This window comes from Parus major, chromosome Z (assembly GCF_001522545.3).
Source record: "Parus major isolate Abel chromosome Z, Parus_major1.1, whole genome shotgun sequence".
NCBI classification, from domain to species: domain Eukaryota; kingdom Metazoa; phylum Chordata; class Aves; order Passeriformes; family Paridae; genus Parus; species Parus major.
This window is the reverse complement of record NC_031799.1, coordinates 21673172-21687367: the sequence shown is the minus strand read 5'-3', so window position 1 is coordinate 21687367 and position 14196 is coordinate 21673172. Positions and strand designations below refer to the sequence as shown.

General features: G+C 41.4%; 1 protein-coding gene across 10 annotated transcripts in view; it reads right to left on the bottom strand.

The window, feature by feature from the left end:
* The window catches only part of SERINC5 (serine incorporator 5), a 78894-nt gene that overhangs the window by 37276 nt on the left and 27422 nt on the right, over window positions 1–14196 (bottom strand). For all 10 annotated transcript variants that reach the window (XR_001525394.2, XR_001525396.2, XR_001525398.2 and 7 more), the window contains exons 3-9: window positions 11357–11535; window positions 11012–11094; window positions 8036–8129; window positions 5610–5821; window positions 4740–4835; window positions 1808–1934; window positions 152–218 (exon numbers count right to left, since the gene is read on the bottom strand). Coding sequence is in view for 6 of the 10 variants with exons in the window: in XM_019009218.2 (XP_018864763.1) it covers window positions 152–218; window positions 1808–1934; window positions 4740–4835; window positions 5610–5821; window positions 8036–8129; window positions 11012–11094; window positions 11357–11535 (858 nt within the window). In the remaining 4 variants the exon portion in view is untranslated. The remainder of the gene's footprint in view (window positions 1–151; window positions 219–1807; window positions 1935–4739; window positions 4836–5609; window positions 5822–8035; window positions 8130–11011; window positions 11095–11356; window positions 11536–14196) is intronic.

Sequence of the window (14196 nt, the reverse complement as noted above, 5' to 3'; positions counted from 1 at the left end):
CCTACAGAAGGGCCAATGTGGACAAATGTTCTGATGAGTCCATTCCCAGAGGTACACAGCATATATGCTACTAAGAATAGCAAAAACAACAGCAATAAAAGCATGGGAAAAAGTCTGCACAAAAATCCTGTGTGAAGAAGCAAGAACTCACTTCAGTTTCAGCTGTTGCATATATTCCTCTCAGTGCCTCTGAGCTTGCACGTGTTGTTGAGGTCAAACTAGGAGGAAAAGAAGACAGTGTCAAACCCCTGGGCATAACTACAGCCCCAACAGGGTAACTCTTCAACATCACAAAATATAAAAAGCCTCAGCTAAGCATTTTCCTGGATGCTATCATCAAGCACTAAGTATGTGAAAAGTTTGTCCTGCACTAGGTATAAACCAGCCTGGCAGATGGCTACTGGCCAGCTCAGACTGAATCATGAGCTTAGAAGTAGGTCACTGCTGAAAGGTGATGAATTCACCACCATCTGACAGCAGCAAAACCTAAGTGCTGCAATTTGCAAGCCAGAAGAGATCTCCCCTGCTGTGCACAACCAGTGCTTTTATATTCAGTTCACAGGCATCACTTTGGCTCAGCATTTCTGTAAAGGCTTTGCCAGCAAACTCACAGGTCTCTGGCAGCAGTCAGAGAATAAATTACCAGCAACTGTTGTCAGTGTACCAGTTCCTAGAAATTACCTTCTTGCATGACTATAGTTATCTGGGGGGGAATCCTTTCTACTTTCTTCTGACAGGAAACATTTCTTGCCCAGTCCTGCCCTTTTAGGATGTGAAATGCAAACTTGCCATTACCCACAGGAAGGCTTTAGGGTATACACTGGGCCTTGGCAAGCAATGCTTCAAAACACTCCCTGTGAAGGCATCCTTACCTCCCCAGCTCCCGGTACAGTTCAGTGGCAGGCTGTATGAATATTGCCTGTGTGCTGAAACACCTCCCTGGGGCACTGAAGTGCCCTTCTAATGTGAACTAAATCCATGATATCCGTATTTATATGTTTTATATCTGAACAAAATGGAACACATATACACATTTGATAATCAGAAGAATAAGTCTCTTGTTTTCACTTCACAAAAATATGAAGGGGTTTCTGTATGTGAATTTTGAAGTGGACTGATTCAGAAGCAGAACCTGCTCAAACACTGTAGCAGACAGGCAGTACTGTCCCCTGGCAAGGTGCACAAACAAAATAAATGACACACCACCTTTCAATCACTGGCAACTCCCTGTCCCGGAGCATAACTTAATTTACTGAAGTGAACTGCAATAATGCAAGATGAGCATCATCAAAGGTGAACATCATGGGCACAAGAAGGAGTTTTTTTAGAGCAGACCAGTGGCAAATCCTGAAGGCAATACTGCGCTCATCATTTGTTCAAAGGAAGCCCTAAACTCTCCCAAACAGTTTGTTTGTTTTAAAGACCTTCAAGGACAGTCACAGCCTCTGCCAGGAGGCTACAAAATTTCAGATAGATTTTTCAGGTGAATGTAACTGTATAGAGTTTTAGTGTTTAATGCTGAGATTATTTGCAATTATGGACTGGTGGAATGTTTTCCCTCTGCCTCTAGATCTAAATTGCCCTATTTGATTTTAATGAGATACATTTGCTTCAAAAGTTCTATTACCTTGTTGAACATTTTTACCTAAAAATGTCTAAAATTCTGAAGCTGAGAACAATACAAACCTTCCAGCTCAACTTTATTTCACACCTCTCTGTGACTTTGTATGAGGCCTGCTATAAGCCTTCACTTTTTGGACCACAAAATTGCATTCACAGAAAGATAACTGCAAACTCCCAGACTTACCAAGAATATAAAATGCAGCCAAACAGAATCGTAGTACCCAGGCCAGTAACCAGGTTTTCATCTCTGTGCAGGCCTTGACTGAATTCAGGTACACAGATTGTGATATTCCTGTTGTTTTCATCCAGGACTTCACAAAACAGAACAAACAAAAAGAACAGTTTGCAGACCTCATTGCATTGCATTTTAAAGTAATCTTCAGACTGAAGGCTTTCATTGAATTTTTATTATCTGATAGTAGGTAGTTAAATTCCAGTTGTTTCTGTATATCTTTTAGAAAGATCACAGAGAAAAAATGGGTAAATCTGACCTAGCAGACTCTATGTTTCAGACAAAACAAAAATTCAACTTAGGGTACTAAAATTTTCTGCTTGACCACAAAAGGCAAACAAGGAATAAAAACCCTGCTTTGTGAACTAAGAAATACAAAGTTGGAAGTCTGCCCAACACTTTACCCAAGGCTACAAAACCATGTAAGACCATGACAGTACAGACCTCAGACCAGAAATTTTGTTGAAAGCAAGGGTGCCTCAAGGACAACTATGAAATCCATACACAGTAAAAAAACGTGTTGGTAGTTTCTCTGTTCTCAGACTGTCTAACAGAAGACCAAGGAAAAAAAGATGCAGCAGTTACAGGCAAATTTTTATCTTGGCATGTAAGCAAATCCTACTTCTAGGTCCCTGAAATGAAACCAATTCAGTCCTTGATGTACCAAGGTGCATCTGGCTTCTTATTATCTCCCTGAAATCAAGGCAAGGCATAGAGTGGACTGCAGCATCACCCCAAAGCAAGAGATGGCTGCTGCACCTTAATATCAAATCAACAGCTTTTTGAGTCAATGCTGTTAAAGGCATTTCCCTCCAGCAACCACAAAGCATCCCTATTGAGGCAGAACAACTGTAAGGGCAGAGGGAAAAATGCAGCAAAGATTACATCCAGGTTAAAAATAAACTCAAAGTCAGTCCCCTGACACAGTGGGAGAGGACTTTGTATGGCCCTGCACAAACAGCTTTATCAGCATGCAGCAGGGACAGCACCAAGGGGAGAGCAAACAGAAGGACGACCAGCCTTGACAGAACATGATGGCCAGAGATCTGCAGATTCCCCCACCTGTGTCCATTACCAACATGTCTGCAGCCAGGCAGGTCCACTGTTTGGCAGATGTTTTAGCTAACTCTGGTACCAAAAAGCTAAGGCAGGCTGAAATTAGCACAGATGCAAGAAGCTTCACTTTTTGTTTGCCCATTCCTTCTAGACATATGCAACTCTTTTAGGGTATTTCAAATACTTGTAACTTGCACTTTTTTCAGGCCTTACAAGCAAGACGTCCAATTTGGAAATCCCTCCTTGACAAATGAGTCAACGTTAAGTAAGTCCATGGCAAACCTGAGTTACAGGGCCTGGGACACCACAGTAAGTGCCAGCACCTCACACATTCTCTAGCACATGCCACTGTGAGAGCTGACAAGCAAATGTGGAGTCCTTAGCACACAGAGAGGTGAGGAAGGAGCTCCTCTGAGTGCAGATGACAACTGTGAAAATTCTCAGGCATGGGAAGACAAGGAGGTCTAAGAGTGTGCTTGATGCATACTCTAACAAATGCAATAACGCACCTGCAATATATACAGGAAGAATTAGAACATTCACTTAACGGCTGAAAACTTTGTGACGAGCATGAAGCAACACCAGGCAAATGATTTAATTCCACATATCACTTTCTTCCCCTTCTTTTTCTTTTTACACTGTGGCAAGACTTTTGAGTAACTCAGATGCCTTCTAAATTCAACTCTATATTAATTCAAAACACAGCTGAACTTCCATAAGTAAATTTTGCACCTAAATACTGTCTGGTTTATTTCCTAATTCTTGCGTGTATGTCTGTACCTACGCAAGTATGACGGACTTTTTCCCCCATCTCTCCCCTTTCTTCTTGAGAGGTGTCAGTATAAACTTTTCCTTCCTGTCATTGAACTTATTTTCCTCTAGTTATTGTTGTTTCAGCTATTGAACATTAGAAGCTGGGCAATAACAAAGAAAGGGTGTTTCAGTACTAATTCAAACCAGAAAAATCTTCTCTAAGTGAAAAGAATGCTTCCAATGCAAACACACTAATCTGGCATTTATTTGGGTAAGGAAAGTTTGAATTGTACAGTAAAGTCTTGCTCTGGTTTTCTGGTGTAAAGAACTTAAAACTCTAGCGAGTTCCATACTCCTGAATTGCAATACCAATGGCTGAAAGGTAAGTGGAGTTCAAGCACTCTGCTGAAGAACAGCATCATCTCAGCTACAACATAACTCTGAGACGTAACTCCAAGTCCCTTCTTGGAATATTTCTTCTCTAAACAAAATACAAGTGGTACTCAAGTTTTTGCATCTTTAGGAGTCCAGGTCTACCTTGAAGACTAATTCTAGGAGAAAAAAAGTATCATATTAGTATCCACCTTGATGGCCAGCACCTACCAACTGGACCTTGTAAACTTTTGGATGGAGCTGATCACCCAAGCTTCTTCCAGAGGAATCCAAGAGCCATTTTTGCAATCCTTTCCTATCATGTGACGTAACACATTACATGTTTTGTCATATTTTATGACATTTATATGTCCTATTTTATAATAATGGGTACTTGTCATAGAAGGAAGAGACTACAAGACCTTGGGAAATTTGTTCTTAGGAAATAGGAAATGGTGCAACAGATACAAATCACCCAAGGTAAGTTAAGTGCCCCTAGACCAAAGCACTTAACACACATGGAGAGGGCTAATTGCAGAGTCTCTTGGCTGCACAGATTTCTTTGTACCATTTGCTATTTTTTGTGTGAAGACCAAACCCAGCGCTTCTTTATCCCTCAGTCTGTTAATCCAGGTTTGCTAAATTCTTGTTTTTAATACACAGCATGTTTAAAAGAATTTACATAAAGCATTAGATAACTTACTCGTTTCTGGTGGTTTGCTGGATAGTGCTGAGAAAGTCAGGTACATGACATAGCAGCTAATAACTCCTGACTGCAGCAAGCCAGAATGGGGCTGGCCTTTACAAGAAAGAAGAAAATTAGTTACTTTTGTAGACACTTTAGCAAACTGAAGAAGAAATTTATATCCTTTAGAGAACAGCTCACCACTATCTTTTATTTTTTATTTAAGGCAGTTAGTAAGTGTTTGAGGTGTTTAGATACAGTTCCACCGTCCAATAAAGAGAAAAAAATCTACCCTTTAGCTCTGTGGGCTGTTTTAGAAGAGCATTAGAGATTCCCATGTAAGTAAATAATCATCCCTGTGCTTCTGCCAAACGCAGCAGCTTTTCAAAAGCTATTGACAAGCTGCCACAATGATTTTATTGTGTGTATTGTGAAATCTCTGTTGAAGTCACTCTACTATTTTCAAGCCCAATGTATGCAAGTATATGAACAGCACACAAAGTATAAAATACTGCTAGCAACTTCACCAGGCCCAAACCTTACAAATGATAAATCCCAAAAAGTCAAAAGTAAATGCTAAATCAGTAGTGAATTTGAGGGCTACCACCACCAGACTTAGGTAAATTTCACAACAGAGTGCCAGCCACCAGCAGGCAGGCCTTCTCCACACTATGTGCCTAATGGCACACCCAAAATATCCCACACCTCTGTAGTTTCAGCAGTCAAGCTGACAATGAACAACAGCACTTCACAATGTAGATGAAGAGTCAAAAGCAGCACCATTTCTGAACTATCATTAGACTTTCCACCCAGACTTGGCTTATGCCTCCAGGCACACAATTGTGGCAGCACCAAAAATCCCAGAGGAGAAAAGGTCAGTGGACTCACGATTCTGGACACAGGGTGATATGGCCACCAGGGACACAAAGAGGCACAGGCCACCATTCACTCCGATCAGGACCTTGTTGTACATGCAGCCCTCTGAGCGCGTGTAGAAAAGAGCCATGAGGACCACTGCTGCCACCGCAATGGAGTACAGGATGAGAGTCACAAAGGCAAGCAAACCATTCCACATCTGCTTGTGGTTTGCACCTGCAGTCCTGGGGGGAGAGAGACAAGCATCTTATCTTTGTCTTCCCATGCCCAGAACATATGATTGTAACAGCTGAAGAGCTCATATCCTCAAACACAAAAGACAGTGTTTACTTTCCCAAAGCATGTGTGCGTCACTACACCAGCACAGACTGTTGCAAGGTTCCTACCCACAAAACAGAGGGAAACATACCTTAGCATCAGTGTTTATCTTCTGTACTATCACAATCAGCTCCTTCTGTAATTATAGCTCAGTGTTGACTCCTAAAACTCACAGGAGTTCTCTGGGATCAACCCATCAGCGTATCTCAACTCAATGCTTCAGGGGTGTACTGGGGTGACTTTATGATACTGGTATCCCCAGACACCTGGTTTATGTTACATATTAAGTTCTGCACCTTTAACACTGGCTCTGAGAGCGAAGGGGGGAAGAAGAAGCCGCAGTTTGTGTTGAGGACAAACATCACTCCCCCACATCCTGCTCCTGGACTGTGGTGTCTGCAGCATGGACAGACAGCAGGACAGAGCTTCTCTTTTACAGTTAGTTAGTTTTAGCTAGCTGAGGAGTTCACTGGACTTTTTTTTCTTTTTTCCTTGGATAGAAATCCTGTGGACTGAAAAACACCCAGCCAAACCCCAGGAGCTCACACCTGTGACCCACCAGGGCCTGGGCCTTGGCACTTTCCAGCACCAGAGGGACTGATAAACACGTGAGCAGGCCGAGCTACGCCACATGAAAAGGACTTTTCTTCCTTGATTCGCCATCTCATCGAACAATGAGAGGTTTTATTGCTTAATATTATTCAATTTCTATTAAATAAACATTTTTTTTCCACTTCTCTCCAAGGAAATGTTTTTTCCCCAAACCAGTTGAGGGGAGGGGCCGTTTGAATTTTTCTTTTCTAGGGGAACCCTATTTGGAGGTTCTCTCCCAAATTTGCCCTAAACTAGGACAAGGGGTTTCCTCAGCAGCAACTCCAAGTGTCCCAGGATGAGCTAGCGGTGCTCTCCACACAATGAAAACAGAGGTTTATTGCTTGGCATGGCCTCTCTTCTGCTCCTTGTTCTACCTTGATATTTTTACTACTCTTCACTCAAAAAGCCTCCTTTCCATCTGGATTTAAATACCTGTCTCCCTCAGCTAGAGTGGTCCATCTTGTTTTCCTTCCTTCACCTTCCAAAAATCTCTTACAAAGCCCACCAGGGTTTAAAAGGAGCAACTAAAGCAGTTGTTTTGAAACAATGGTCTGTTTCGTAGGTGTAAAATCTTTTCAGTGGGTTTCTTTTTTCTGTTGTTTTGTGGAAATGGGAATTACTTTAACACAGTATCTAATGTAAAGAGAGCTAAAGTTAAATGCTGGTGCTGGAAGTCTTTCATCCACAGAAAACCAGTTACATTAATTAGCACTAAAAATATCTGTGGTATAAGGAGTTCTCACCTCTTCCTCCTTGAAACAGGAATTTAACAAGGCCGAAGGTTTCCTAAAACTTTCTTAGCAGGTGGTATTTTAATTAGAACAAGAGAGAACTGCAAGAGTTTGTAAAGGAGGATATGTGAAACAGCAAGAGTGGAGGTGGAGGCAGGAGAATACATGTGGGAGGACAACTTAAATATTTTAATTTGATGAGAGGCAAGGGACTAGGACAGTAATAGAAAATATTTGAATATTTGAACAAAAAATGAAGTCAATGCCCAAATAGTGTATATCCAGGTTGATAATGGAATCTTGCATATATAGATGACAAGAAAGAAGCTGAACACAAGTTAGCAGTCCTTAATTTGAGAAAAAGAATTGATATGCATTAAGCTGACATAGAAAAAGCAGGATTTATCAGTTCACAACACTGCACACAGCTTAACTATTACATTTTGCAAGTCCAGTTTTATTCTCTTGCACCACTCTACTTAGCAGATGCATTTTCATATAAAATATAAAATAACTTAAAGTAAGAAATTTTTGCATCCCAAGACACTACTATTTAATGTAAGCCAAGTTCAGGTTAAGAATAAATCAGCAGAGTAGGAGTGAGCAATGAGGAAACATTTCTGCTGGGGAATGAGAAAGCAGATGAAGCAAATATGAACAGCTCTGAATACTGACATTCAAGTGTCTTCTTCCAAAAATTACATCCGAGACACTTTTATATTCTTTGTTATGAGGAAAGTATTGGTCATGAGTCCATCAGAATTTTAAGCAAATAACTACTTGCCCAACACATACCAATTTTTATTCCACTTGTGGGCGAACTCAACCAGCAGGATGAGCTGAATGGCAATGAAAAGGAACCCTCCTGTTGCTCCCACATAGCGCCAGGCTGCAAGGCAGAGGCAGAAAATAGGTCAAACGCCTTTCCCTGGAGATAAAATGGATTTATTGTCTATTCAGTGAAGCTGTTAATGTGGTTTGAATAACTCAAGCTCACAAATGTAGCAGAAGATGAGAGATTTCAGATGAAAGGCCAACTCAGTTAACTCAAGATTAGCACCCTGATGAATTCAGCCTGCAACCTGCTACACTTTCAATACAATCTTGTTAGGACTGCTACTGAGTTTCTCTAACCTAGAAAATTTTTGTGGAGACTATGAGTTACTATATTCAGACAGAAAATACTGAAACCTCTATTTGTGACTGGCAGGAGGGAGGTGGTGTAAAGGCATTCCACAGGAATCTAAACCCTGAAATTGCAAGGTACTGGAACCCAATCATTACGAAAAAGGGCAATTTCTTCTCCAGATTCCAGCACCAGAGAAAAACAAAGGTGGGGTTTATCAATTTACAAATGCTGTTCTGAGCCACTCCCAAGGAACACTTAGTATTCACTGACTGGTTTTAAGACAGGTTATTTGACTGTTGACCTACATAAATGGAATTTTGGTAGCTGCTTGGATGTTTTGGACAACAGATTTCCTACATGCAACATCAGAAGCATCTGAGGAAACACAGATGCCTATTTTAATTTTTAGCTGTACATACAACTTTTGTGCTGCTCTGCAGTACACAGCCTACAAATGACTCCAGGTGTGCAGCTTATTTTGGTGAAGAAAAGACCAAGGAAGTGCATCAGTAAAATTCAGCCATATCCTTCCATTGTGCCTTCCTTTTGAAAAAAAGCATTTGTAAATTAATCGGAAGAACATCACAGTCAGGGCTCACCTCCATTAGCAGTTGATGTAGAGATTATTTTTTTTTCTTCCTCTATCATAAGTTCACGATTTAAAAGGGTGCAAAATTATCATTATCTGGTTTGCTAAACATATTGTATACACCTCTGCTCTTCAAAAATACAAAACAAAAAAACGGATGAAGCTTTTCCACAGAAAAGTACATAAAAATAGGCAGGGTACAAAGTGGCATGCGCACTTGGGACAGGGAGAGTCGGAAGTCAGACCACCAATGGAATGAATAATTAAACAGACAGACTCCCATGGTCTCCCTCTGCCATGGTACACTGCAGGACATTTATGGATCAATCACAGATAAGGTCAGCATAGCCAATGTGGGTTTTACGCTACAACCTACAGACATCGACTGCTTGCACATTATCTTCCTCCTCCATGATTAACAAACTGCTTGGGAAACATGGCAGGAGAGTTTCTTTTTCAAGAAAAAAAAAAAAAGAAAAAAAAAAAAAAAAAAAAAAAAAAGGAAAAAAAAAAACAACAGTTGGGAGAAAAAAACCCAAAACCAACCAACCAACCAACTGACAGCATAAGTTTCTTGAAAGGAGGGGAGAACACCCCACAAACACACTATACCCAAACCATCTGCAAATCTCAAATTCAGAGGTAGACTAGAGGTCATTTTAATAAGAGTTGCAGAATACAGCTTTGGAGTGAAAAGTCATGAGCTAGTTTGGGGAAGAAAGCTTGTTATCCTCATCTCCAGACTACATTAGACTGCTGTTGAGAATCAGAACAAAAAATTCTGTTTCTTCTTTTCTGCAAACACATGAGTTCCTAAAGGTGTTTCACCAGGAAAAGGGTCACTTGCAAAGTGACAGGCCTGCTCACGAGTACAAGGCATTGTACTGCTACATCTAACCCAAAATAAATGGGTTCCAAGGACAAACACATACAGCAATCCCACAACCGCACAGAGATGGAAGACGGGCCTCAAACTGAGCAGGACCAAACAAACAGACAGTAAGTGTAAAAAGCTGAATTATACTGTCAGTGGTTAACTTGTAGTGGTTTTTACTTCAGTTTCCCAGAGTACTGTGCTCACAGTCTGTCCACTCTATTCTCTCCCCCATGCTACCCCTTCCTCCTGCCCTTTTAAACATCCTGGCTAAAGCAGAAGAGTGTTGAGAACAAGGTAACCAAGCAAGTCCTGGTGGAAGCAGGCAGCATACACAACTGCTCCTTTGCTTTACTGATCCCATTCCTCTTCACCTGTCCAGACCCAACAGGTTATGGGCTTACATCCTGTAAGATGAACTTACTGCAAGAGAGAACTTATTGTAAGAAAACAAACTTGGTATCACCAGGATCTTTGCTCCTAGCCCGCAAGACTCTTGTGATACACTTCCCTCCCATCTGGCACTTCAGTACTGGGCTAGTAGCAGCGTGCCTGTGCTGTGCCAGCATTCCTTCCAAAACTGGAAATGCTTCTGACGTGGCATCCTCAGCAGAGCACACGTACCAGGGCCCAAGAACTCTAATTTTGCCTTACTGCATGTATGTCCCCAACCTGAAAATTAACAACACCACCAATTGTTTTGGGGCACTGCAAGTTTCCAGGCAGCAAACACCAGTGCCCAGCAAGTTACTGTGCCTCCTGGAGCACTGGCCCCTCTCCACTGTGCTGCACTATGCTACGGCTACCTGCACAAGTCAAACTAATACTCAGCTCTGTGATCTTCAGGGAAAAATTCCTTCTGCACCATTATAATTCCATATTTCTTAAAGAATTGGCAAGAATTCTTAAAGAATTGCTGCAGTGGTATTGTTACCTACCACTTTGGCCTGCTCTTGGTCAGAAAAAAACATGCTGTTTCCTGCACATTCACATGAAAACCATGCAGTTTGCACACACAGCACTCCCTCCAAGCAGCTCCAAATACTATTTTTGCATCTGGTCTGTAAAGGCTTTACTTGAAGAAACAAGGCAATACCCATGTTGATCAGACCTCCTGCATTTCTAACCACTCATGAGATAGTAGAGAATGAAGCAGCATAACAAAACAAGTGGACATACCATTGAGGAAAGTGTCCTGATCAGGAATGAAGAAGGCTCCTGAGCACATTGCTGCCAGAACTATAAGTTTAATAAGCCAGAATCTGTATAAGAGGAAAAAAACAACAAAAAAACCCATCTGGTTGTAATAGGAATTTGAGATTTTCAACTTTAGTACCACAAGAAATCTCTATTTAAAGCAGAGCAAGAAAAAAGACCACGTCCTTTGATGACTGATTATCACTTAAGAGCGAAGTTGCTTGGTTTTTCGTTTTTTTTTCTGCCTAGTACTATACCCACACGGAAAGTTCATGTCACAAACTTGTAAAGAGATGTGAAAATTAGGCAATCAAACAAAAAACTCACCCATTATGAATGTATGCTCGGCAGCTTTTGCTGTTGTTAATTTTGATGGTAAACAAGAAGAATAAAAAGAAGAAACAGGCCATCCCAAAACAGACTTTGTACACTGCAGAGTACCCCACCAACTTCTCACACATCTCACCCGCCTGAATACCCTTGCACATCTGCTTGTAGAAGGGAATCTGAAAAGCAGAACACATTATATATAAGCTGTTAGAAAGGACACGAAGCATACATAACCAAGCATGTCTAAGTCTGGGCACCTCTGATTTTTCACTGGCTTCATTTAATACCTTTGACTTTTGACACCCCTTCATCTGGATTTCAGGGTTCAGCAGATATAAAAAAAATAAAAAAAAAAAAAAAGGGATTGAAGTCTTCCAGAACCTTCATTCAACTCTCTACAGATCCCTTGGGGTACAAATCCAGCTTATTTCAGCTCTCCTAGTTCATGCCATTCCTGCCCATTAGTGCTTATTCCCTCATCCTGGGGAATCTTCTCCTTTCTTCCCTTCCCATGCTGTACAGCAAAAGACTCTGATTGCTTCAGTAATTCAGCTTACATGAGACATACCAGGGGCTTGTGCTGCCCTGGCTGGAAATGCAGACATCCAAGTGTCACAGGGGCAGCAGCCACCCTCCTCCCCATCACAGCTTCTGAAAGGCAGTTGTGCCAGTTGACCTGATTTTATTTTAAATTAACAGAAAGGTGGAATAACCCTGCCTTTCTTGACTCATTAAATATTTGCCTTTGAGGCCTTTCCCCACAAAGGGGAAAAGAAACAGCTCCACATTTTGGCTTCAGATTCACCACATGAACATGATACTGGGTGTTCAAAAAAACAGGTCTATGTGGCCAGGACCTGCTGCTGTGAGGCGCCTCTGTGTAGACATCCACCCCTCACAACCAGAGAACCATTTAGCTGCACAGAAACACAGGAATTTAATTAGAAAACCACTGTCCATTTCAAAGGAAAAAAGGGCCTCTCTGTACGCTTACAGCCTTCAGCTGAGGCTGGCAAGACCAGTTTGGCAACATTATTAAACCCTCTGGAGCTGACTGCTGCTATCCATACAGGTGCTTGGAGGATACAGAAGCCAAGATGTAGCAGGACACAACACGCACAAATCAACAGCTATGGCAAAGGACACCCCTTCATTCAGCAAGCAGGATCGTACACAAAGCTGTAACAATGAAAGAATGAGAGGGCCTGGGCGCTAGTAATCAGCCAGCCAGGTAGAAAGTCCTCTGAGATGCAGGAAACAAGAGATTATCAAGTAAACTGCCAGCTTCCAGCCACCAGGCTCTGAAAGCCTACCTCTCTCAGCAGGATATGCAACTTCTATCAATGTTCCAGGAACCCAAACCAGCCAGGAGCTCAACAACTCTCCTAGCAGTTCCTCAAAAAGAGGAGTCCACAGCAACAGTGCTGCTGAGCTAAGGGTAGCAAACCTAGCTACAACATGGAGCTGATGCTCGGTGGGCTAGAACCAGCCGAGGAGATGAAAACATCTCAGCACAGCTGTGTGGTGTTATGAGAACGGATCCAAGCTGGGCCACTCCAAGTTGCTCTTTCAGCAGTAACTCGGAGATTAGTAGCCACTGCATAAAGAAGCTGGACATTAAACAAGTAGCTGCGGCTAACTTGCATCCAAGAGTTTTTGGAAAGCTCCTTAGAAATTGTCTGGAGCATTAGCAACACTTTTCCCAGGTCTTGGAAAGCAATGAAATGGGCAAACATGCCAGCATTCAAAATGAGCAAATGGATGGACTGGAATAATTATGAGAACTATCAAGGCCACAATGATGCCACAGCAAGCCAAGGGGCCGCAACAATGCCAGAGAAAGCAACTGGGCTATCCATTAATGTTTTTGTGTTCTTTGCTTATAATAACCATCAATCAGGAGAGGTTAGAAAATGGAACTAAAAATATTGAACTAAAAATATTTCTGGAAAAAAATACTTGTTTGACATAGATGATAGCACTCACCAAGGAGACAGATCTTTAAAAGATCTGTTCACTTTACTTGCAAGACATTCAGAACAAAACACAACAAAACGAAAATATCACAGAACTTGATTAACTGACTAGCTAATTAGAAACAGATCACTGGGTAACCATAAACAGGCACCTTCTTTAATTGCACAGGTTTCTACAGAGATCTTGATGGGATTTTTGAACCTGTACATTCTTTCCAGCTGTAAATATTAACTTCATTACAGGTCTGGCTGAGAGAAAATAGATGGATTAACAAGAACAATAGCTCAGTTTGCCCTACATAAGCAACAAAGAGTTTAGCCACCAATGCAGTATTCACCACACTATGCAGTACAAAGTGATGGCCACAGAAACAGTCCCATGGGACTGAATGCTCTTTTAGGAGACCCATGGTCCTGAAGGAACAAAACAAAAAAGGAAAAAATAATAAAATCAAACTCTTTGAGAGTTTAACAGATAAAACACACAAGCGCAATGCTGGGGACATATAGGACTGGTAGAATAAAAAGGGCTAGTTTTTGTGAAAGTATGGTCTATCGCTGGGAACAATTTATCAAGGCTTGTGTGACTTCACTGACAGACAAAAAAGACTGATGTTTGTTTTCAATCTGTATCTCTCAAACATGTTCAGCTGCTGAGAATGCTGCCCACCCTATGTGTTTTATCATGTGAGCCATTTGCTGGGTATATCTGACAGCTGTTAAGCCACATATTAGTTATTTGCCAAGATACAGTGAAATAGCCACTTTTGTACCTTTAAAAGCACCAGAAGCTAAATTCTTTGCCCTCTGAGTAGAAGACAAAGCATTCTTGTTGCAGAAACTCAGTATCCGCTCCAATAA